The sequence below is a fragment of the Anguilla rostrata genome, chromosome 8 (assembly GCF_018555375.3).
Source record: "Anguilla rostrata isolate EN2019 chromosome 8, ASM1855537v3, whole genome shotgun sequence".
NCBI lineage: Eukaryota > Metazoa > Chordata > Actinopteri > Anguilliformes > Anguillidae > Anguilla > Anguilla rostrata.
In genome coordinates this window covers 1,902,888-1,929,210 of record NC_057940.1, presented here as the reverse complement: position 1 = coordinate 1,929,210, position 26,323 = coordinate 1,902,888, and the positions used below count along the sequence as shown (strand labels likewise).

The following is a 26,323-nucleotide window of genomic DNA, read 5'->3' as shown; positions in this document are numbered from 1 at the left end:
AAAAAAAAGAAAGTTCAGCGAAGCCAGGTTGCCTAGTAGGACTGACTGTATATGCGCTGCAGAATGCGAGGGTGCTCTCTCAGAATTACATGTCATTAACACGGTCCATTTCCAGTTATGCACAGAACATTTTTTTTTAAATCATATAGCCTATATAAACAAGGCAAAATGTATAGAAAGAAATCACAAATTAAAAAGTATGATAGCCGCACTAGAAGAGACTTGGCGAAGGTAAGATAAAAACCCATAAATGTACGTGTTTATTTTCCTTACTCGGGGATAAGAGAGGACTGACTGCCTGACTCAGGAATTGCTGGGTTCGAATCAGAAGTGTCCTGATTAATCAGTAAGAGCCGACACTAATATCATCTATTTATGATTAAAGATTTCAGCTCATCCTAATAAACACCCCCAGACCGCTAGAACTGTGTCCCTGCTTCAGAGTGCAGGTTTGACCTTCGCTTTGACCTTGAGCTGCTGACTGAACAAAAAAGTGAAAGAAGTAATGCCCCCATCTTGGCTTGTTTTTAAAGTGTCTCAGTGTAGGAACACTGACGTGGAGTCTGGCTTCCCCTGTTAATATTACAGCCTTTTCATTATGAGCTAAAAGGGCAGACTGATCCCAGATCAGTAGTAATATGTCCTAAGGCACTTTATGAATATGGGCCCTGACCTATGTGTGGTTTTCTCCTACCCATATACTAACCCAGGGCAGCCAAATCCTGATCCTGCAGATCTACCGTCCTGTAGGTTTTCACTCCAACCCTAACAAAGCACACCTCACTCAACAGCTAGAGCAGGGCTGCCCAACCCTGTTCCTGGAGATCTACCATCCTGTAGGTTTTCACTCCAGCCCTAACAAAGCACACCTCGTTCAACAGCTAGAGCAGGGCTGCCCAACCCTGTTCCTGGAGATCTACCATCCTGTAGGTTTACACTGCAACCCTAACAAAGCGCACCTCATTCAACAGCTAGAGATCTCCTTGATCTCCTTATTAGAAGCAGGTGTGCTTTGCTAGGGTTGGAGTGAAACTCTACAGGACGGTAGATCTCCAGGAACAGGGTAGAGCAGCCCTGCTCTAACTCTTTCCCACTTTGGGCTGAAAAGGCGAGACTGATTCCAGATCAGCTCTTGTACTTTGAGTTGTGTTATAAATACACGCCCTTGTCTCTGCATTCTCTGAGCCAGGGAAAGTTTTTTTATGAGGAACAGTGTAATAACTGCGAGCAATGCTGTGGGAGCGGTTAATTAATCCCTGTACCACTTTCAGTTTCTCTTGGTTGAGTGCCATGTGTATCACATAGAGGCAGTTTGTCTTTTGTAGAGTTTTCTTTTTTTGCCAGTTACAATCTGGTGTTTTTATATTCTTAGCTGACATTTTAACATTTTACATTTTGACATTTAACAGTTAGATTTAACTGCTTTGTGCTGAAGAGTTTTATTTTTGTTTTGGAAAATGAAATGTTCACGTGGTAGTGGCTGTAAATGATAAAATGGTACATATGGTATATTAATATGTTGTGTATATATACATTTATTAATGTGTATGTGACAGACGCAAGGTTTTCAGGGGTGTAGGGCGGACCCCTATTTTAACACGTCACCGGTTTCATACAAAAAGCACAAAAAGATGTCTACTTTTTGGTAATTTAGTTTTATTTATTTATTAATTTATCTTTTGGAAGTGCAGTTTTCAAGAAAGACTGATGATATTTCACAAGACAAGAAGCAACCAGAGTGGCATGTCTTTGGAACCCTTTGGAAGTTGTAAGATCACAAATGTGATTAGAATATTTTGAGAACTGAGCATTCTAATGCTGATGTCACAATCACTACTGGTGACTGAAAGCAGTGGAGTTCTAGAACACTGGCTTAGAATTTAGGGGAAAAAAGAACATTCCAAGAATCCTACTCTTCAAAGGGCTAAGAGTGAAGAGAGGGTTCCATTCCTCCTTAGCTTGTTTACAGGCAGACGGCCTGGAAGCTGTAAAAAAACACCACCAGTTACAGCGCTGCTGTTCACTTGAAGTGAATTTGCTCGCTTCTAAAAATACCGCCTCATGTTTTATGTGTGGTGAATCATAAAGCCGGGAGTATTTCTGGAGCCAAAGCAGGACTGTAATCCACACTGAGAGGAAGAGAGAGAGAGAGGGAGGGAGAGAGGGAGAAAAAGAGAGGGAGAGACAGTATGCCCACACATCCAGAGCTCCTGAACAGGTGCTCCAGCCAGGAAGCTGACTTTTCTTCGTGACTCAAGCGAGGCCTTACCTGAGTCCTCAGAGCCACGCTCTGTCTCTGTTTACTGATGATGAGGAGCGATGACTCAGTCAGAATCATGAAATATTTTCTAGCACATTTATTTAGGAGTTCCATTTCCATTTCCTTTTTTTTATTTAAACTTAGAGACATATTGCGCCCTCTTTTTAAAAGTGTGCCAAATGTACACATGAACTACAACAACTGGAAAGGAAAATAAGTAGTACAAAGTAAAATGAATGTTTAAAATATAAATAAAAAAAACATAGTAATTTAAAATACCAAGGAAAGACAATGTTCTTCTATGAAAATTGTAAGAATTCTATTAGGGCCTTTAAAAAAAAAAAAATTGTACATTTGGTCCTTACATTTTTCCATTTGTTTGTCACATGGTCTAAGATGGCCGCAGGTTAGCGGACGTTTACATCTGGCTTTGCGCGGCTGGCTAATCTTTAACGAGCCGACCTCCCCTGGTGACCGATCGTCCGTCCGCTCGCGCGTTCCACAGGGAGCTCTTACAGGCACGACGCCGCTCTCCGTGAAAGAAGGGCAGTGAGTAATCTGTCCGCGCGAACAGGCGCACTAATCGTCCTCTGAGAGAGGGGTGCGCTGTGATGGATTCCGATGACATTTAAGGAGAAAGAGCCCAGGCGGTACGTCCTGTCCCGATCAGATACCTTAATAATCCATCTCGCCGCGCGCGGGGAAGCGCTTCTGACAACGGGGAACGTCGGAAAGGCTGATTGATGAATGGACTTATGGGAACGACAGAACAAAAAAAAATCAGTGCGCCGTTTGTCTTGTTCCTGAACCTAAATGAAAACGTACGGCCGTAGGTCCCTGCTGTCGTGATGGGCGGGGTCTCCTTCGGTTTCGCTGGGTGTTCAGTGAACCTCACCTTTACCTGCTCGTCACGCAGGTGCGAGCTCTGGAACGGGACCAAGAAAAGCTGGTTCGAAACGTTTAGACTCCCTAATCCCCATCTGCCTTGTTGACATACCGTAGCTCCCGTTGCTGTAAAATTCAGAAGAATTTGCAGAAATCCGATGTTCTGGGTATTAAATCCCTTTTCATTTCACCTGGCTTCGTGTGGAAATTCTATTGATTTATTTTAATTTATTTATTTTTAAAAAAGGTATTTTTTGTTTGTTTTTCCCTATCTATGCATGGCTATGCATGGCAATTGTGGTCACTCACTCACTCACTCACGGACGACCTTTGAGGGACATTTTGTGGGACGCATGCGCAGGTGGTGCCAGCTAAAATGTGTCTGCGGAAGTGAGTTGCGCCGTGGGTCTGGACGGTTACGTGCTTGTTTTGACTACATGTGTGTATAAAATACTGAAAGAGAGAGGGGAAAAAAACCACTGGCCTGCTTTTGTTGATTAATATATGATCTAGAGTTGTAACAGGTAAGGTTTTCTTTACTGTTCTGTAACTAATGCCTGAGTGTGTGGACCTCTTGCATAACGAAATACAATTCATGCAACAACAAAAAAAAGATTAAAAATTGTTGCTAAATTATGTGTCGTGTATTCTCCCCACCCTCACGGTTGCCTTTATGACTCACCTGAGGAAGAGGCACACCTGAGGATAAGAACTTCTGCGTTTTCCAGCGTGATAAAATGGTGTCATGAGCGAGGGAGAGATCAATCAGCCTCAGAATATTTAGAAATCCTCGCTCCGTCAGAAAAACGGCAGGCTGACAGATGGCTTTCTGATTCAAATTGGTGCTTAAAAGTGACATTTAAAAAAAAAAAAAAAAGCAACTCCATGCTTATATATATAGACTCAGATGTTCTCAATTTTTGGCGGGGTATTCGCATGAGAGTTAGCGAGCGTGGGTGTGTGTAAAAATGAGCGTCGCGGTTTGGCGGAGAGGCACGCTGCCATGCGCGGCGAATGTCACGGCCGTATCCCGCGCGACTGCCCGGAAAAAAAAGAAAAGAAAACGCAGCTGGTTCCCAGGCTCGGAGCTTTTGCCCCGGCGAAGCGGTGGACCCACTTCCTGAAATTGTGAGGAAAACGCGCACAAAACTGAATGGCTTCGTAGGGGGGGTTGCGCTTAATCACACGCCAGTGTCATACGCTGTCAGCTCTCGCGCAAAAAAATTACAAAAAACTAAAACAATTGTGCTATACACTAGTGCCCGATCCCTATTAAAGACCTAATTCACTTCGGCTATTTAGCGTCCTGCTCATTGAAGGAGGAACACCCCTCTCTGTTTTTTGGGGGGCGGGTGTAGTGATGCATGGATGCGGTCAGGGTTTTAAAAAAAAATGGAAACTCGCTTCCTGTCCGTGGTAAATGTGTTTGGACCGCTTCCAAACGGCTGGCCGCACACCTTCTGTGTCGCGCTCAATGGGATCATGGGACGCGTTTCTCAACGGTCCGCATTTCTCCCGACTTTCATCCGGTATCCATGAAAACAAATTAGCATAGCTCAGTGTGAGGATGAAAAATGAGTCTAATGTGCGTATATAGAGATGTTTTTCCCCCTCTGCTGTATATAATATACAGAGGGTATTTATAGACCCGCATAAAGGAAGGGATTGAAAGTATTTTTTATTTTTTGGTGTTTGGCTAGTGTTCCTATCTGGAGCGGTACACAATTTTCAATCAAGAATCAATTATTACTGTTGGAAATAAAAAAAAATATATATAGAATCCCTTCAGGTTAACAATCTTTCCCAAGGGCACTATAGCTGTGCCCCAACTGAGAATAAAACCCGCTAAACTCTTGAGCCACTAGATCTGTTCCCCAAGCAGGAGAGAAAGACAAGAATTATTTTGTCTGACCTTGAAAGAAATGTTTTGGAAACATAAGAATCATCAAAGATAATTCGGTGAGTGTTTCCATCGTGGCGTTAACTCGCTACCAGCTGGTAGTCAAACCGGAATGCTCCCCAAGGTTTGCTGGGTTTGTAAGGTTTGTTTTTCACTGGGGGGTTTCCAGAGCTACGAAGTGGCTCAGTGTGTACAGGTACTCACCTTAAGTGCCTCTGTGGCCTGATGATCCCGGGTTCGAGTCCTCGCTATGCTGTTTTCTCAACTTGACGGGGGGGCTGCAACTGGGGCACATAGTGTGTGTAGGCCCACCAGGAGAAGGGTGGGGTCTGTGTGAAGAATTCTGTCAGCTCAAAGGTATTCGTACTGTTTTAGCAGAGCGAACTTGACTCTACACCGCAAGACGGTACACGGGGGAAATTTGATTGAGGTTTTAAAATTCATTTATGGGTATTAAAAAGAGGGATTTAATTAAAGTTTTTAATTCATGGGAGGGATGAACAAAGTTAACAACGGAAACGACAAGAGAACTTCAGAACATCGGTTCGTGTAAGTTGAGCAAAAAGGGGCACAGGTGTAAATGAGCTAAACATCCTGACATCAGGAAGTTTATTTTTTATAAAAAGAAGTTTTCTACAAAGATTTTTCAGTGCATAGAACAGCTTGTGGGTCTCCAGCTCCAGACTAGATGAACTACTCGATGCATTCTAGACCAGAGATGGGCCGTTCCATACCTGGAGGTTTGGTGTTCAGCAGGTTTTTATTTCTCACAGTTACCCCCTGGCTCAGTTAGCTCGTTAGCGCTAATGCTATTTCACTCCTAGATTATACCACAGTAAAGCTTTTCATGGAGAGATACTGAGACGGTCATCGGGTGTCATTCATGAGCTTATCATGTAATTTATCTGACATGTCAGAGCTCATGAATGATTGGTCATTGGGGCTGATTAAATAATTAGGAGCTGAAGTTGGCATGAAATCCAGACATTTTTCCTACCCCATGACGAACCTCCATTGGCTGAAATAGTCCTGGTCAACAGAGGTGGAAAATCTCAGGTTCAGAAAGTAAAAGTCCTCCCCGGTATCATGTTCCAATCACTATTCTTCAGCCAGCAGGTAGTACACTAATTAGTGAAATCAGCAGAGTTCATGGGTGGAAGAAACACACGGCAGGACTTTTATTTTCTGACCCTTGGACTTTCCACCGCAGCTGGTCATTATGTTTCTTACTGTATTCTCTGTTCCGTCTGGTGCAGGTTTAACTTGGGAAGATGACACAGCTCAGCAGGCCATTTCCAAGGAGCTGTCCAAACTGCGGAGAGTTTCCTACGGACTGCCAGAGTCCAGCCTGTCCAGGTCAGCTTTGACTCCGCTCCCTTCCCCTCTCAGTATCCGCCAATCACTCTAGACAGCCTACAAGTACCAGCAGAATCCATCAAACACACACTACAGTACAGAGCAGACCATCCCTAAACACACACTACAGTACAGAGCAGGAACATCCTCTAAACACACACTACAGTACAGAGCAGGGCATCCACCAAACACACACTACACTACAGAGCAGCCATCCGCCAAACACACACTACAGTACAGAGCAGGAACATCCACTAAACACACACTACAGTACAGAGCAGCCATCCACCAAACACACACTACAGTACAGAGCAGCATCCTCAAACACACACTACAGTACAGAGCAGCACCGCCAAACACTCATAACAGCATCCCAACACACTACAGTACAGAGCAGGAACATCCTCTAAACACACACTACAGTACAGAGCAGCATCCCCAAACACACACTACAGTACAGAGCAGAACATCCACCAAACACACACTACAGTACAGAGCAGGACATCCCCAAACACACACTACAGTACAGAGCAGAACATCCACAAACACACACTACAGTACAGAGCAGAACATCCACCAAACACACACTACAGTACAGAGCAGCATCCACCAAACACACACTACAGTACAGAGCAGGAACATCCACTAAACACACACTACAGTACAGAGCAGGAACATCCACCAAACACACACTACAGTACAGAGCAGGGCATCCACCAAACACACAACAGTACAGAGCAGCCATCCACCAAACACACACTACAGTACAGAGCAGGAACATCCACCAAACACACACTACAGTACAGAGCAGGGCATCCACCAAACACACAACAGTACAGAGCAGCCATCCACCAAACACACACTACAGTACAGAGCAGGAACATCCACCAAACACACACTACAGTACAGAGCAGGAACATCCACCAAACACACACTACAGTACAGAGCAGGAACATCCACCAAACACACACTACAGTACAGAGCAGGAACATCCACCAAACACACACTACAGTACAGAGCAGGGCATCCACCAAACACACAACAGTACAGAGCAGCCATCCACCAAACACACACTACAGTACGAGCAGGAACATCCACCAAACACACACTACAGTACAGAGCAGGAACATCCACCAAACACACACTACAGTACAGAGCAGGAACATCCACTAAACACACACTACAGTACAGAGCAGCCATCCACCAAACACACACTACAGTACAGAGCAGGAACATCCACCAAACACACACTACAGTACAGAGCAGGCATCACCAAACACAACGTACAAGCAGCCATCACCAAACACCACTACAGTACAGAGCAGCCATCCACCAAACACACACTACAGTACAGAGCAGGAACATCCACCAAACACACACTACAGTACAGAGCAGGACATCCACCAAACACACACTACAGTACAGAGCAGGAACATCCACCAAACACACACTACAGTACAGAGCAGGAACATCCTCTAAACACACACTACAGTACAGAGCAGGAACATCCACCAAACACACACTACAGTACAGAGCAGGAACATCCACCAAACACACACTACAGTACAGAGCAGGAACATCCACCAAACACACACTACAGTACAGAGCAGCCATCCACCAAACACACACTACAGTACAGAGCAGCACATCCACCAAACCACACACAACACCTTACAGACAGGAACATCCCTCTAAACACACACTACAGTACAGAGCAGGAACATCCACCAAACACACACTACAGTACAGAGCAGGCACATCCTCTAAACACACACTACAGTACAGAGCAGGAACATCCTCTAAACACACACTACAGTACAGAGCAGGCACATCCTCTAAACACACACTACAGTACAGAGCAGGAACATCCACCAAACACACTCTACAGTACAGAGCAGGAACATCCACCAAACACACACTACAGTACAGAGCAGGGCACCCACCAAACACACACTACAGTACAGAGCAGGAACATCCACCAAACACACACTACAGTACAGAGCAGGAACATCCGCCAAACACACACTACAGTACAGAGCAGGAACATCCACCAAACACACACTACAGTACAGAGCAGCCATCCACCAAACACACACTACAGTACAGAACAGGAACATCCTCTAAACACACACTACAGTACAGAGCAGGAACATCCACTAAATACACACTACAGTACAGAGCAGGAACATCCTCTAAAAACACACTACAGTACAGAGCAGGAACATCCACCAAACACACACTACAGTACAGAGCAGGAACATCCACTAACACACACACAGTACAGAGCAGGACATCCACTAAACACACACTACAGTACAGAGCAGGAACATCCACCAAACACACACTACAGTACAGAGCAGGAACATCCCTAAACACACACTACAGTACAGAGCAGGAACATCCACCAAACACACTACAGTACAGAGCAGGAACATCCACTAAACACACACTACAGTACAGAGCAGGAACATCCACTAAACACACACTACAGTACAGAGCAGGAACATCCACCAAACACACACTACAGTACAGAGCAGGAACATCCTCTAAACACACACTACAGTACAGAGCAGGAACATCCACCAAACACACACTACAGTACAGAGCAGGAACATCCACCAAACACACACTACAGTACAGAACAGGAACATCCACTAAACATACACTATTCTACAGAGCAGCCGTCCACCAACGTTAGATTCAGAGTCCGTCTGTGCACCTGTAGTGATGCTTTAGTTTGGGTTAATTACACCTGCCATTAGCACCCAGCACGATCTCACTGATGAGGGCAATATGTTAACACATTTGAATCTTTTAGAATCATTTTGCACAAAAATTATTGCAATTATTATGATTATTGTTATTGTTGTTGTTGCCGCCAAAGTTGTACATAGTGTTTACTAAGGCTATGTATTCATATTGGGGTTATGTTGATATTGGCTGATATGGCCAATATGATGATACAACATACAGAAATAGGTAATCGCTCAAGTATTTCCTGCCGAAAAGCATTTCTGAATTAGAGGGAGAGAGAGAAGGAAAGAGGGAGAGCGGTGGAGAGAGATTCACAAACTGGCACTGGATTCGGTTTGGAAAGCATGGCTCCGCCCCCCCTTCTCCCCTATAGGTTGCCCGGCTCGACTGACAGCGGAAACAGGAAGCTGAAGATGGAAGAGGAGGCGGAGCTTGGCAGGTCCCTGAAGTACCTGCAGCGTCTGGGGCTCCTCCCCCAAGCAGCCCCCCCTGCCCCGCCCACCGGACCCAGGACCAACGCCGAGATGAGACAGGTGAGAGCCAACAGGCGTCCCCCAGCCCCAAGAGCCAACAGGCCACACCCTAAAAGCCAACGGACCACACTCCAGAGCTAGCCCCGCCCTTCCCACCAGTCCCAGTTTCCTCATCCACTGGACCAAAGCCAGCAACCCCCATCCATCCCAACCCCCCCCCCGTCCCAGCTGAACCCCCCCCCCCCCCCCCCCACCATCCCACCTGATAAACACCAGAGGAAGATCTGTCTCGTCAGGGGCACCATGTTCCTGGCAGCTGGGTCAATATTCACCCCCCAGCTACCCCCCCACCTCCCCCCTTTTTGTTTTTGTGTTCGGTTTTAGCCCCGCCACGCATGGATTACCCCCCCAGAGAGGAAGTTATCATTTTTTATACGCCCCTCCGTTGTGCTTCCCAGTGTGGGACCGGTGCGAGTGGACAGGACAGGGGCCTCTGAGGGCTGGGGGACGGGGGGTATGGGGGGGGGGGGACTGCAATCGTTTCCTGCTGCATTATTATCACCCCCTCCTGACGTTCCAGTCCCAAAGTTCAGGAGTTCAGCCCTCTAATTAATAACCCTGCTTCCAGCCAAAAAGTTTTTTATTTTTGGGGAGGGGTGTGAGACGTGGCCCCCGTGTGACTGAGGCAGGGTCCATCCCTGCTGGGAGGCGGGTATTGATGCTCCTGGCGTCGCGGGGGCGGGAGAGAATCCTCTTTTCTTCTCCAAACTCGGGGGGTGGTGATCAGGGCCCCTGGTTTTGGGGTGGGGGCGGATGGGGGGGGGGGGTCAGGACGTGGGGAGGGCCGAGGGGTCAGGAGTTGTGGATCTGAATGATTCATTTGTTGTCCTGACTGTGGAGAATCGCTCATATGAAGAGAGAGACTGAAGTACTATGCATATTTATACAACAATCCGGCAGGTCACATTCTGGTGTTGTTTTTGTTGCTGTTGCTTCTGTTTTTGTTGTAATTTTTGCTATCGTTATTGTTTTTCTTGTTGTTTTTGCTTTCCTGTATTTGATGATTTTGTTGCTGTTGTAGTTGTATTTCTGTTGGTTTGTCGTTGTTATCATTGCTGTTGCTTTTGTTGGTTTTGTTGCCATTGTGGTTGTTTTTGTTGTTGCTGCGGTTGGTTTTGTTGCCATTGCGGTTGTTTTTGTTGCTGCGGTTGGTTTTGTTGCCGTTGCGGTTGTTTTTGTTGTTGCTGTGGTTGGTTTTGTTGCCGTTGCTGTTTCTTCTTCTTGCTGTTCCTCCTCATCTCTGTGACCACTGTTGTTGGCGGTACGGGTTGCGGTTGTTGTAGCTGTTGCTGCTGTTGTCATTGTCAGTGTCGTTATCTGCGCTTTAAACGTACGACGACGTCACTGTTTCGCAGAACGACGGCCTCCCCGCGGGACGCCCGTTGAAAGTCTACGCCCCGGCGAAGGCCCAGGCGAAGGGGAAGGGGAGGGACCCGGACGACCGGTCGGACGACGGGCGGCTCCTCCTGGCTGCCCTGCAGCGCTACCTGGCCCAGAAGCCCGCCCCCGGCCCTGCCCTCAGCCCCGCCCCTTACAGCAGCAGGCCACGCCCCTTCCCGAGCAGCCCGAAGGAGAGCGCGGACGGGTACCACGGTCGCCCCCCGCTGGGCCAGGGTTCGGCTGACCGGCCCAAACAGCCCAGACCCGCAGCCCAGAGACTGCTCTTCAGACCTGGGACCAGCCAGCCCCCTGCCAAGGGCCCCCTCAGCCTGGTGGACGGTAATGATAATAACAATAATAATAATGCCACCAATAATGATAATAATAATAATAATAATAATAATAATAAAAATAATATAATGATGATAATAATAATATAAATACAAATAGTAATAATAATGATAATACTAATAATAATAATCAGAGGTTGACAAAAGTGATACTGAAGTATCATTCACGGCAAAAAGATCAAAATATGTGGCAATTTTATGTCATGATGAAAAGGGTACCTAAAAATTGAGGCAATAAAATTTTCCAGAATTTTAATATTTTTCCCATTTCGATCCCGGGACCTTCTGGCTTTGAGGCGAGAATGCGCCCCACTGCACCACCGTGCCGCCCTCGCTGCAGTTTGTTTAGCCCTCAAAGTTTTTTTCCATTTGCAGAGAAGTTCATCCAGAGCGTGGTGACGCAGCTGGGGAAGCACGACGTGAACGTGGAAGCCCTGAACGGGGCGGAGCTGGACCAGCTGGCCGACGTCATCGCCAACGCCCTGCAGGTGGTGGACGAAGATGGCGGGGGCGGGGGCGGGGCAGGGGGGCCGCCCGGGAACAACCTGAGGGACTCCAAGAGAGGACCTGCGTCCGTCGCTCAGCCGGACCAGCAGGGGGCGCTGCAGGAGGATGACGCACTGAACGGTACAGCTCCTGCGCTAGGGCCTGGTAGGGGCAGGGGGTTGGGCAGGTTGAGTGCCCAGCATGGTTTCGCCACCAGCCCCCTAAAGCCTGTTTTTGAGTGTTCGCTGTTGCAGGACGTCCTCAGCAAAAGACTGTAGAGCACATGGGGGTGAAACTGGGCTGCCCAAACTTATTCTTTATTCCTTATTCTTTCATTTTAATCATAATTTGGCCCATCTGATTCTACTAGCTAGCAGCTCAAGGAAATGTCTAGCTGTTGAATGAGGTGTGCTTTGTTAGGGTTCGACTGAAAACATACAGGATGGTAGATCTTCAGGAACAGGGTTGGGCAGCCCTAGTAAAGCATGTATGCATGGCTAATAATAATAATAATAGCTTTGCCGTATTGATTTATATATTGTGATATTGATTAACCTTGGGTGGTGCTGACTTGTACTGTCAATCACTGACCTGTGAACCAATCAAAAGTTTTTGAATCAGTGTGTCAGTATTTTGCACCTCCCTTTTTTTGAGCTCATCAGTCTGTGATCTGCGGTGTCATTTTTGGGGGTAAACACTGTTCTTCTTTCTGTTGACAGAGCGACAGATGAGTGAAGAAAAGCCAAACTCCGATGACAAGGTGCTCCATTGCTTTAACACTTAAATTTTTCATTTTATTTCTGAAGATCGAGCGCACGTCAAGGAGAACTCTGACATGATAAATGTGTCACATTTTACCGTTATGCAGATTTTAGTCAAATAGCCAAACAGAGGCGTTTTCCTTCTGAAAGCCTTGATGACATTTACGTTTCTGTGTTAAAAAGCTCCAGGTTATGGGTGACCTGGACCTTTCATTACATTACATTACAGTAATTTAGCAGACGCTCTTATCCAGAGCGACTTACACAACTTTTACATAGCACTTTACATTGTATCCATTTATACAGCTGGATATATACTGAAGCAATGTAGGTTAAGTACCTTGCTCAAGGGTACAGCGGCAGTGTCCTACCCGGGAATCGAACCTCCGACCTTTTGGCTACAAGCCCTGTTCCTTACCCACTCTGCTACACTCCGTTTCAGGTGTTCAGCTGCAATAAACCTTGCCAACATCCCCGTCAGTAAACGGTTCTAAGCATTGTTCTACATTCTTCTGCCATTATATGTGAGACCACAGTATTCAAGCCCAATAAAGCCATTTCTTCATGTATAACCTTTAAGACCTTATTATACTGAGCCTTTTCCCAAGAAGGGGGAATAAATTAATATTGTGTTGTAATAAAATTATGATAATAATAATGCCTCGCATTTATATGTACTACTTGCACTCAAAGCACTTCACAGTGATGAGGGAAATCTTATCTAACACCACCAATGTGTAGCATCCACCTGGGTGATGCACGGCAGCCATTTTGCACCAGAACAGTCACCACATCAGCTTTGGTAGAGAGTCAGAGAACAGTTAGCATCCCCTAGTTTAATTGGTTAATAATTGAGGAAGAGAATGATTATTAGCTAATTAAACTGGGGGATGATTAGGTGGCAGGTTGAGAGAGCCAGTGTTGTATTGCGACAGAGGTATAATGGCTAAGGAACCGGTCTTGTAACATAAAGGTCACAGGTTTGATTTCCAGGTAGGATGCTGCCATTGTGCGCTTGAGCAAGGTACTAAATCTGGACTGTTTCATTGTATAGCCAGCTGTATAAATGGATGCAGTGTAAATGCTGTGTAAAAGTTGGGTAAGTTGCTCTGGATAAGAGTGTCTGCTAAATGCTTGTAATGTAATATGTTGTGTTGTGTTGTGCTGTATTTTATTGTGTTGTGTTGTGTTTTGAAGGACGCTGGCTTGATTAACAAGCTGCTCGAGTACCTGGACAAGAACAACTTCGGCGACGCCCAGTTGGATGCGGGAGCCGCGAAGGAGGCGGAGCTGGGGGCGGGGCCAGCCGTGGGGGTGGAGAACGTGAAGAGCCGGACCACCCGTAAGGACCTGGCCGTGCAGAAGAAGGACGATGATGTGCCCCTGCTGCCGGCGCCCGTCGCCCCCGGCGACCGCGGGCTAGGGGGCGGGGCCCCGGCCGGAATGCTGGCGGAGCCGCGGAAGAAGGACATGCGAATCGAGCAGGAGCTGGAGCTCGACGTGAAGACCGTGTCTGCAGCCGAGAGGGAGGCCGACTACGGCTATATCATCACCGACTCAGAGTGAGTGCATCTCTGTACCAGTACATTATCTCTACTTCATCAGCGACTCACAGTGAGTACATCTCTATCCCAGTACATTATCTCTACATCATCACAGACTCAGAGTGAGTACATCTCTGTACCAATACATTATCTCTACATCATCACCGACTCACAGTGAGTGTATCTCCATCCCAATACATTATCTGTACATCATCACCAACTCAGAGTGAGTACATCTCTATCCCAATACATTATCTCTACTTCATCACAGACTCAGAGTGTGTACATCTCCATCCCAATACATTATCTCTACATCATCACCAACTCAGTTTGTGGCCACAGTTATTTCTATGTTTCGTACCTGAATGATGGGCTCAAATTAATAATAATAATAACAATAATAACAATAATATTAACAGATTATCATTCCAAGTGAATCAGCAGCTCAGAGCTTATGCAGTGGACACACCTGCTGCGCCTCACGGTAAGACATGGGGGTCTGTATATAGAAACTGTCCATATCTTCATAAATATTTTCAGAAAGGTCCCAGATGCATTTTTTATGGGGTGACTCATCCCTGCGCTCCCCCACAGCTGTTCAGCGGTACCGTAGCGCTGTGTAGTGCTCTGTAGCTATTCCGTCTGCACCTCGATGTCTGTCTCGTTGCTGGAGCGCTGAGGTGATTCATCCTGGGGGTGGGGGGGTGGGGGGGGGCGGGGGTGGGAGATGCACCTGAGCCCAGGTGGCCCCCTGGAGACCCAGCTCGGAGTGTGACCGGGATGGAGTGTGTGGGGGTTCAGCCCACCCCCCCTAACAGGCTGAGGGTGCAGAGTCACCAGGGACAGCTGATCAATTCCTTTTTTAAAATGTATTATTTATTTTAACGCTGCGGTCTCTCTCCCGCTCTCCCCAGCTCGCTCCCCACGGACCAGGCCCTGCACCTGATGGAGCTCCTGGCGCACAGCGTCAGGCTGCAGATGACCGACTTCCTGGAGCTCTCGTACGTACACCTCAGTCCTTTTTTATTTATCTCTGCTTTGCTTGTCTGTGTGTGTGTGTGAGTCATCTGACACAATGAGAGGACTGTGGCTGTGGGTGTAAATAATGACTTGTTCGCCCATTATCAAACCAGCATTGCCTTAGCCAAGGAAATACAGAAGTTATATTTTAAAGAAAGCGTTAGACCAAGAAAAGGTATGCCAGCTAGCGTGCATTAGTTACACAATAAAAGTTAATGTTCATTTTACAGTGATTTCTGGATTTTACGTCCAAGGCCATTAACAATGTGCAAAATCTGTTTTAGTTCAGCATCTGCAAAACTAATAACATGGCCAGTGATTGGTCATGGTGTTTGTTTTGCACCAATCATTGGTTGTGTTATTAGTTTTGCATGTGCTGAAAGGTTGAGCACATGCTAAAAAAAAACCTCAGTGCTCTTAGTGTCTTACCATTATTGAGTTCATTTGAGTTGCTCTCCCTTTATGGAGTCAGGAAATATTCAGTGGCCCATTCAGTGTTGTTCACAAGTTTTTAACTGTCTGAACAACCCATAATATGGCCCTTTTATCTTCTAGCTTGCTCTTATTATTTTTTTAAAGGCGAGCATATTTTATCGAAAAAGCACTGAAAAGCTGAAACTTGCCCGAGCGGCAGTTATTGACAAAAAAGAAATCCTCTCAAGTAGAACCAAGAATCGTTTATTTTCCCGAGTGAACTTTCGATGAACCGCCTCTCCTTAAAAACCGGGTACATTTCCCCGTGTGGGTGCTGGTCCTTTAAAGCGCGGTGTTCTGTGCACCTTTAAAGCTCGGTGCTCTCTCAGGATGCGCTGGAGCCTTGAAGGCATCGTGAGTCAGATGAACAGTTGCATTCTGGGCAACCGTTTAGAGAGACGAGAGGCGCTCGTAGACGTGCCTGTGATCTCGTGGCGCTCCAGGCAAACCCCCGCGAAAACGTTACGATCCGGAACCGCGTCCGCTTCCTGCGCTGTTTCCAAGAACGATCGTCCGACCATCTGTTCTCCCGCTGACAAAATATTACTTTCTAGCTGAAGTGATGCGGTGTCTATTTAAAAAAAAAATTTATCGGTTACCTCAGTAAATTTTGTGTGCATGCCTGTCTGTCTTTGGGTGTTTTTTTGTGTCTGTCTGTCTTTGTTTTGCTCTGTAAGTGCGTGTGTGCGTGCCTGCGTGTGTGAGTGAGTGAATGTGTGTGTGTATGTATGTGCGTGTGTGTGTGTGTAGACCTACAGCACAGGTGTGAATAGTGCTAGACCATCAACTGCTCTGTAGAATCTAGCACTTGTCAAATGTTTACCGACTTTAAGCATCTGTAATTATGTCTGTTATATCTTCTATAGTACAACTGCAATTTGTGTCCTAATCTCTATGGAAGTGCTAATGTACTTCATCAGCTGTGCGTAGTAGAAATAGTAATGTGTGTGTGTGTTGGGTGTTTTCTATCGGATAAAGAGTGAGTGAGTGAGTGAGAGAGAGAGATGGGAGTGAGGGAGAGAAAGAAAGAGAGAGGGAAAACTGGAGGTGGCTGATTAGTATTCACATCTCATCCGTCAGGTCTCATCAATGGATCTTTTGTCTGTCTGTTTTCTCCTGGAAATAAAAGGTCTTCATATTGAAATGATGGATCATTGTGAGGGACGCAGATCTGTGTGTGTCTTCACCAGGGAGTTTCTGTCCGTTAGGCCTGGGAGGAAAAGCACCGCTGTCAGTTTGTTAAAGCCAAGCAAAGATACCTGTAGTACTTTAGACAGGTCTGAATGAGAACCTTTTGCCCCTGGATTCTGCTGGTCTAACACTGATGGACCTGTCCACTGTTAGAGATAGGGCAGATTTACTGGACCAGTTTCCGTTATTTATCTCAAAATGGTCATTATTTTTCTAAAAGCTTTTTTATTTTGTGTCAGAGTTGCCATCAGCACTGTTGAATGCCATCGTAATCCCTTGTGATAACTCAAAAAGAATTGAACGAATATATACGGTTGTTTCATAATGAACTGTACAATGTCCCATACCGTTAATAACTGAACTGATTCATTTAAAAAAAAAAACTTTATTTGAAAGCAAAATCATCTACCGTAAATTGTCTGTGGCTTTGGGGCTACATTCCCCGCTGGATTCCTTTGGGAGTCTTTACGTTTTTACTCGGTGTCATAAACGTAACATTTATTCACGCGTTTTAGCGCCTCATTTAAAAAGCGTGAATAATCTGCGAAATAATGAAATAATGCCCGCGCGTGCAGTTTGAACCAGTGACCACTAGGTGGGGAGATTCCCTTATTCCGTGCGTTAGTATGTCATATAGAATCGAATTGACTTCTTCATTTCCTCCCAAACTGAACTGTTACATCATCATCATGGCATCAACTTCTATCAAATTAGTTTGAAAATTTTTGATAAATAACATCATTTGATATGCGCGTTGCGATTTGGGAAAACTTGAACAGCGTCCTTTTCATGGGAGCGTGCTCGTATCCTACCACCGAAAAGCTCCAAGCAGTAGAATGGTTGGGTGCCTGGAAACGTATCATTATTCAAACTGGGGAAAACAACATGGGTAATTCAGTCACACAAATGTGGAGGGAAAAAAAGAGAAAACACTCGTAGGGGCGCTGGGTTTGATTAATTATTTCTCAGACGCGAATGCGAATTACATTTCGTGAGAATGCGCACTCTTCTGCGGCAATGCGAGCCGCTTGGAATGCGTAACACGCTGGCACCGAGCGGCCGTCCCCCTGTGCAGTACACTTGAGAAAAGCGGGGGTGACGTGTCCCCCCTCAGCCTGGCCACAAAGCCCTCGCATCTGCCTGTGAGAGGGACCGGGGAGCGGCGACAGAATGGCGTGAAATGGGTCACGTGACACCGGCACAGCGAGCGAGGCTTCTGCGTCGTCTCCCGCTGTTTCTCCCGCCCCGCAGCTCTTTCGACAAAGCGTCACTCTGCGGTGTGATTTACACAATACACGAGTGTCACGACCCCTGCCGTTTCCGTGAGTGATGCAGTTACGTAATTGCACAAGGTTGACTGGCACGCGATGTTTTTAGCTTGCCAAGTGATGGCGAATCACGCGCATTTCAGCGTACCTTCGGACAACCTGAAAACGCGCGTTTTCCGTCGCTCAACTGTTTATACGGTGCTTTAAAACGCTTTCCAGAATAAAGGCGACCAAGATAAATAAATATGAAATTTGGGTAATTTACTAAAAAAAAAAAAAAGTTATAGCGCTCAATACATGCAGGCTAAAGTAAAAATAATTACAAGGAATAAAAATAGAATAAATAAATGGAAACAGACTTAATACTGCAGTAGGTATTCTTCATGCCCCCAGGACAGTAGTACACTCGTTTGTATTAGAAAGTGGAAGAGCATGTCTGTACGGCGTGTCCGCTGATATTTATCTAACCCTGAAGATTCGTGCCGTCTGCGGAATGCGGGGCTCGTGCGTGTTTCTGCTGGTGCCTGATGCGCGCGGTATTTTTTATTAGCTGTGATTATTTTTCCAAAAAACTTTTGCTGCCGCTGTGAGAGTCGAGAGCGCATCCTGCACACCTCTTTCGACAGCTGGGATTCCAGCCGTGCACAGGCTGACAAGAGGTGAAGAGCTCTTTAGACTCCCGAAATGGCGGGTCTTTCATGTTCTCTATCCCAGAAAAAAATGAAGGAACATAAATCAGCTTCAGCCATGGAAGATGTATGAGTGAGAGAGAGAGTGAAAGAAAGTGTGAGTGAGCAAGCAAGTGTGTGTATTCTGCATTTTATGTATATTTGTGTGTGTATTATATGTGTGTACTGTACATATCTGTGTGTGTACTGTGTGTGCGTGCGTGCAGTTCTCACTCTGTTTGTGGTCGTGTTGCAGAGTGGTGGGCTCAGCTGTGACCTTCAAAGTGCATCCCAACCCTCAGAACGTTTCCACCGCAGATGTGGCCAATGCTGCAGGTAGGAGAACTCTCTCTCTCTCCATCTCTTTCTCTCTATCTTTTTTTCTCTCTCTCTCTCCATCCCTCTCCCTCTCTCTCTTCTCTCTCTCCCCCTCTCCCTCCATCTTTCCCTCTCTCTCTCCATCTCTCTCCCTCAATCCCTCTCCTTCTCTCTCTACTCTCTCTCCCCCTCTCCCTCCATCCCTCTCTCTCTCCCCCCCTCCATCCCTCTCCATCTCCCTCAGTCTCCCTCCCTCTCTCCTCTCTCTCTCTCTCTCTCCCTCCACCCTCTCCCTTCTCTCTCTCGATACTGATTCTCACCTTCCCCATAGTCTTGACTTTGCTGAGTAGATGTGATTGGTTGGAAAGCATTTGGTTTATCTCTGTGAGCCCTGTCATAGGAGGCTAAAACATTAGCGAGTCCGTCTTCTTTCCCTGGAATGAGGGCAGGGGAACCGCCTCAGTGCTGTTTCCATGCTGCGGTGGCAGTTGGTCACATTGGAGTTCTCGCGTCTGGTGGGATTAGAGACGCCGGAGTCGCTCTGTTTGCTCTGGGTGTCCGTACTGGGCGTCGGCCTGCTCAGTGACACATGACTGACAGAGTATGTCGCTCCTGTTCAAACAGGCGACCCGGTTCCACCACCTGAGTGGTCACAAATAAATAACAGGCTCTAATACTGGGGCCAAACAAGAGGCCAAACAAGGGGGAGACGTGTGTCCTGTTTAAAAAACAATCAATAAATACTGTGGAAATCCACAAACTCTGTTTCCTGCGGTTACACTTGGCTGGTAGAGCGGATCAGGTGAGCTCTGGGCTGTAGCACAGCACAACACAACACAACACAACACAGCACAGCAAAACGCAACGCTGCGCAGCACAGCACAGCACAGCCCAGCACAGCACAATGGCGAGAGCAGGCCATTCAGCCCAACAATGCTCGCCATGTTCCTGACTAAATTGTACCTAGTGCTATAATTAACTACAGATCTATCTTAGTATCTAAGATCTGTCTTAGCATCTTAGGTCTGTCTTAGCTTTTAAGATCTGTTTTAGTATGTAAGATCTGTCTTAGTACCTAAGATCTATCCTAGTATCTAAGATCTATCCTAGTACCTAAGATCTATCGTAGTATCTAAGATGTCGTAGTATCTAAAATAGTTTCTGTACTGTAGGCTGTGAGGAGAATCCCAATATACAGACCCTAGGGTTGCCAGATTTGGAATTAGTCAAAATCGGACTGCAAGCACAACTGGGTGGTGGACTGAGGGGGGGGGGGTTATGGTTGTTACCCTAATCGCGGAACCTCTTGCTGACTCTGGGGGAGGAGGCTGTAGCTAATGGAACGCATCGCAGATTGGGGGGGGGGGGGTGTGATACGCAAATTTATTTCAAACTAACGGTTAATTATTTTTTCTATAATTTACTCACACTGGATATTATATTGGCCCATGGGCCCACTAACCAGGCCTGTATGAATAATCTGAAATCCTGACATTCTGGTCAAATTGCATCTGGCACTACAATCTTGCATCGCTGACTGGATCAAACTGCACAAACCTGCCATTAAACCCAGCAGGAAGTGAGACTGACTCATCCAGATTACCCACAGTCCTCAGCGGCAGCGACTCTCATCAAACGACCCATCCACTTATTTACATACTTATGCTTTTATATATTTTTATGCACTCTGTTTTCTATCCCAGGATATATAAATAAACATCGAGTCTGCACAGACATGTTATGTGTTCTCAGTCGGGTTCGTTGACTGTGTTTATCTGTGTGTGATTCTTTGTTTTTCTAGAATATTCGTAAACAGGGCATGTAAGGATAAACGGATAAAACGCTCTAATTTTTGGAAAATTTATGGGGTGTTTTTGTTAAATTCGCACTTCTGTGCAAATGTTTTGTTTAGCGAACCAGCAGTGTAAGTAGGGGGTGGGTTCTTTTGATGTGACGATGTGATGTAACCTCTCGGTTCGGATGCTGCCGGATTAGTCACTCGCGAGAGAGTGGGTTCGCGGCGTTTCTGATGTAACCGGATTCACAGTTTGAGAAGCACATGGCAGTTCACCAGCGCACAGCGCGGAGAACCAGAGCAGCAGGGAGCTGGGTTCAAAGGTCACGGGTTTGAGTCCCAGTTGGGGTGGGATCTGATGAGTGCTTGCTGGGTAAGGTCAGGGTTATCCACAGCCTGACGATGGCTGATAAACTATCGATAATGAGTACAGTCGGAACTAAATTCAGGTACAGATTTAGGCCTGGGCTCAGTCAACATTTACCATTAAATTTGAACCACAATTTTAAGTGCCATCATTCGTCATTTCTTATTCTCCAAAGAGGGCCCTGTGTTGAATCCTGAGACCTGGGCATCTCGCTGGGTTTGTTGTGCAAGCCCTGGTCCCAGAACCTGGAGGTCCCGCCTCTGCAGTGCTTCCATTTTAGGATCGTTTGCTCCTGAAAACCGACGTGCGCTAACTGGAGAAATGATTTAGGAGCACGTCCACTAATTCAGGATTCATTAGCATGCTCCTACTCATAGGAGTGCATGTGCTGCTTGGAAAAAATGTTAGCGGTAGCGCCCTGTACAGCGGCTCGGCTCCAACTCAAAACCACAGAAGAAGAGGGAGGCGGGGGGGGTGTCTCCTGGCGTAGCCTGTAGAGCGCTGTCCACGCGCTCATTACGAGCCGCGACGTCGGCGGTTCGAGTCCCGACCGCGCAGCCTTTGTCTCTCCGTCTCTCTTCCCCTGCTCTTCCTGTCTCTCTACACGGTTCTGTCCAATAAAGCTGAAAAGCCCAAAAAATATAATAAAAAGAGGAAGAAGAGCCACTCTTAGCGGAAACCTGTAGAAGGGAATTACACGCTTCCCCCTGGCGAGAGGAAAAAAGAAGGAGGAAGAACCGTCGAAAACCTGGAGGAACTGGTCCCCTCGGGCGTTCCTTCGCAGAGCAGAAATTGAAAATCCTGCCGCTGACGCTGATGCTCGTTTGTGTGGCCTGCTCTCCTTCTGGAGAATTTAGGGATGGCTGGAACCCAAACGGGCCTTACAGATACCAGGAGATGCACAAAGAAAACATTTTTAAAAAATTAATTCCCCCCCATGCATGTTGAGACCGATCCAGCTGGGGGGATTTGTCACTAATCCTAACCCAAAAAGAGGAAACGTACCAACCCACCCAGTAATTATACGCTTGTAATGATATTTTTACTTTCGTTCTCCGGATGCTTCATATGAAAGCTCGGGTGCTGCTGTTTCAGTGGTGGTCATGTTCTGTGCAGGTGCATGGTGTGGAACCTTCACACACGCTCTGAAAGGATTTTAAAACACACTATTTACAGTGATGAGCGTTTGGCACTGCACACAGTGGTAATGTAATGACAAGCCTATGGGAAGATAACGTCATATCAGTAGACACAGAGAAGAGAGGAGGTTGGGATAAACGGAAGGAGAACCCCCTGTATCCACAAAGTCAGGCCTGTTACTTTTCCTCAGGAACGTTTCCATTTGTGTTTACGAATAGAAGCAGACGCAGAACACGGTGACTCTGCTCACCTGTGCTCAGGTGTGTGTGTGTGATGCGTTTACACATCAGCCTTCCTCAGGTAGAGCTGCAGAGGCCAGGTATAACCAAGCAGCAACAAATATTATCAGGGATTCAAAACTGGGGGATTAATAGGGAATTAAGAATAGATAGATAGATAGGTAGATAGATAGGTACTTTATTAATCCCGAGGGAAATTCAGGTGTCCAGTAGCTCACGTTACAAAGCATAGTGCAACAATGCACCAAGAAGTAAGAAATAAAAAGTAAACAAAATAAAATAAAAAATTTATGAAATATAAAGGAAATAGATATTCTGTGAATTAATATTTTTCATTTGAAAACACGTTCTAATCTAGCCCAGCTCATAACCTGAACGCTGAAGAAAAACACGTTTCTGAGGCTGGAAGGTGTTGATGTCCTGATGATTTGAGGGTACCAGTGTATCCCCCCCGTTTGTGATTAGCCTGCAGACTGTTTAACGAGGCCCTGCTCAGGTCACCGCTCGAGCGCACGCTGACGGAAGGCTCTTCGTCAGGAAGCGAGTCGCGCGTGGAGACGTGAGTCAGCGGGGTCGGCCAGCAGGGACGGCTCCGAGCGCCGTGCTGATGGGCTGGGGGAGGTAAAGCCGAAAATTGCGTGTTAAATAGCGTCATTAGGCGCAGTGTCTGTCTGGAATGGAGAGAAAAGGCTTTTCCCCCTGACGAGGCAGCGTCGCTTCAGTCCGGCGCAAGTGCAGATCACCCGCGGGAGGGGATTGGCTCCGTCAAAACAGGTTAGCGTGGTCTGCTGATTTTATTTCAGTTTATTTTATTTTTCTCCCACTGACGGATTTGAAAATGCGCCTCGAATGAGATACAGAACAGATACAGTGCTGCATTTTTGCCTGTGCACAGTAAAATGTCTAATGTGTTAATTCAATTATTAATGGTGTCAATTCAACCCTTAACAGATAATATATGGTGCTTTCGATACCTTAATTAAACTATGCTGTTTAAATCACCTAATTTAATCATCACAACCACTGAAAGGTTTCCAAGGGAATCCATGTCCAAGCATGCGTCAGTGTAGCATGACAGGGTTTGTAACTGAGGGGTTGCAGGTTTGATTCCTAGGTGGGAGGGCACTGCAGTTGTGTCTTTCAGCAATGGTGCTTAACCTGGATTGCTTTAGTACCTCTCCAGCTGTGTAAATGGATTGTATGTAAAGATGTAAGCAGTGCAAGTTGCTCTGTGTTAGAGCGTCTGCTCAGCACCGAACAGGAGAAAATGCCCTGGATTGTTCTGCTGGCTCTTAATTGGATTAATTTGGCATTTTGTGCTCATTTTCCTGTATGTGAGCCTTGCATCAATGACTTCTGCAGGGAACTCATTTCTAAAGGATTACCAAAAATGTAATCTTGAGATTATTTCTCACATTGTGCTTATGCTGGATTTATAAAAATAACTAAGACCAAAATAAAAAGTTGCTTACGTCAGTTCAAAGCGATGTCTTACGCACCCCTTGGTATATAAATCTCAGATGACCTTGAGTTTGACCTCGCGTGAACGTGCTTTAGCCTGTGATTACCCCCAGTGGTGTGAATACAGCCAATAACAGCCATTTTCCTCTGAATACAGCCATATTTCCACATTTCTTGCACTCTTCATGCCTAACATTGACTCTCGATTAGATGTTGTTCTTAAAGGTATGAAACTGAGGCACTGGTTATGTCAACATGTGGATTCGGTGAAAAGATCTGGGAGAAAAATGCTTTTTTTTTGGTGCAGAAAAAAACAAAACCTGAGAAGCTGAAATCACCCGATGGTTTCTGGGTGTGTTTGAATATTGCAGGTAATCAGGGAAAGTGTTTTTCCTCTCAGGTTTTTATATGAAAGCTTCGCTCTTTTGGCATTCACTGGGAAATCTACTTGTGGCCGCCTGGGCCTGGTAGCGTCAGTACTGATGCATGATACATGATCAGGAGTCTGTGCAGGAGAGCCGCTGGACTCCGGTAACGCTGGACCCACGCCAGCAGGCCATGCAAACAGTCCCCTCTTATAGATATTTTATCCTTTCTTTTCGCATTTTTACTTCTTCTTGTTGACAAAGCTGCTCGATCAATACGGCTCAAGCCTCCAGCACTCCTGGGGAAGAACAGAAGAAAAAGAGGAGTGCGGGCGGATAAAGGGGTCCAGGGCGGTGGGGGGGGTATGGGGGGGGGTTAATGTCACGGGTGCCATGGTGCCATTTTGTCAGCAGGGGCCGCGCATTGAGGGGGACTCTAGAGGTCGGCTGGGGTTATTGTCCAGGGCGTCAAAGGGGTGGGGAAGCCCAGAGGTCGCGACCCCTATTGTCCCCGCCCCCCATGCCAGGGAGGGCCGGAGCCCAAAGGGGGGGGGGGGGGACACTGAGCGGAGCCCCCCAGCCGTGAGAACGCCATCCGCTGAATACCCGGGCTGGGGGGCATGGAGGGGCGGGGGGGGGGGTGTATGGGGGGTCAGGGGTGCGGCCGCGAACGTCATGGTAGCGAGTGCTGGATCACGCTTTCTACATGTGACACGACTCAGCGCTCTCTCTCTCTCTCTTGCTCTCTTCTTATATTTTCTCATATATGAAGATTTAAAATATTGGCATCTTTTGCCATTGGGGAGCATGGCAGCTTGTTTAGGTTATTCTTTCAGCACTGAACTGCACGTACTGTACCAGTAACAAAACACTGACTATATCACCACTGTTGGTGTGTGTGTGTGTGTGTATGTGTGTGTGTGTGTGTGTGTGTGTGTGTGTGTGTGTGTGTGTGTGTGTGTGTGAGTGTGAGTGTGTGTGTTTGTGAGTGTGTGTTTGTGTGAGTGTGTGTGTGTGATTGTGTGAGTGTGTGTGATTGTGTGTGTTGTGTGTGTGTGTGTTGTGTGTGTGTGTGAGTGTGTGTGATGTGTTGTGTGTGTGTAGATGTGTGAGGTCGTGTGTGCTGGTGTGTGGGAGTGTGGAGTAGAGCTGCCGGCCTTGGCCTGTGTCCTGACCTGGAAGTAATTGGGTTTCGCGGAGGTCGCTCGCAGTTCAGAAAGTTGCAAATGGACCCTTCCCCTCCGCGGCGCGATCTCTGAGCGCGGCTAGTTTACATGCAAATGTGGAGGGGGGGGTTACGAGGGGGGGGGGGGGGACAGTGTTTATGACAGGCTGAGAAATGGCCTCTCCTGTTTCAGTCTAGATGTGTTAAATTAGCCTGTGTTAGCGCTCAGAGACGGATTAGCAGCAGCTGTTTTTCGCCGTGCGTCTTTATTTTTGTACCGTCTTCGTCTTTTCCTCCTTTGAAAAGCAGAGCCGCAGGATGAGGACGCACCTTTTGGGCTGTTTTGCATCTACGGGTCCTAAGGGTTGTGTTGAGGTCAATGGTGGCATGGGCTCCAGAACCAGCACAGAGATATTTTGCCACCCCCGCCCCCCAGAAATCCCAAGCATACCTAAAAATCAACCCAGAAATGGTTAATTGACCATAAGATCGGTGGTGTGTAATGGCCATCTCTGTTTTTTGCTTGCGCCTGGTCTGATGTGTGTGGTTTGAAGTGCTCATGCACAGACTGAAGGATCTGTGTTGTAGTTAAATGGTTAAAGATCCCCCCCGCCCCCACGCTTATTTTGTTCAACTATCACTT

The 26,323-nt window shown here is 46.6% G+C and overlaps 1 protein-coding gene across 2 annotated transcripts in view; it reads left to right on the top strand.

Moving 5' to 3' along the window:
- LOC135260509 (receptor-type tyrosine-protein phosphatase N2-like) overlaps window positions 1–26,323 on the top strand; it is a 135,603-nt gene that overhangs the window by 30,107 nt on the left and 79,173 nt on the right. For both annotated transcript variants that reach the window (XM_064345774.1, XM_064345773.1), the window contains exons 4-11: window positions 6,302–6,401; window positions 9,529–9,688; window positions 11,044–11,407; window positions 11,794–12,045; window positions 12,624–12,664; window positions 13,863–14,227; window positions 15,124–15,210; window positions 19,087–19,166. In XM_064345774.1, coding sequence (XP_064201844.1) covers window positions 6,302–6,401; window positions 9,529–9,688; window positions 11,044–11,407; window positions 11,794–12,045; window positions 12,624–12,664; window positions 13,863–14,227; window positions 15,124–15,210; window positions 19,087–19,166 — 1,449 coding nt within the window. The remainder of the gene's footprint in view (window positions 1–6,301; window positions 6,402–9,528; window positions 9,689–11,043; window positions 11,408–11,793; window positions 12,046–12,623; window positions 12,665–13,862; window positions 14,228–15,123; window positions 15,211–19,086; window positions 19,167–26,323) is intronic.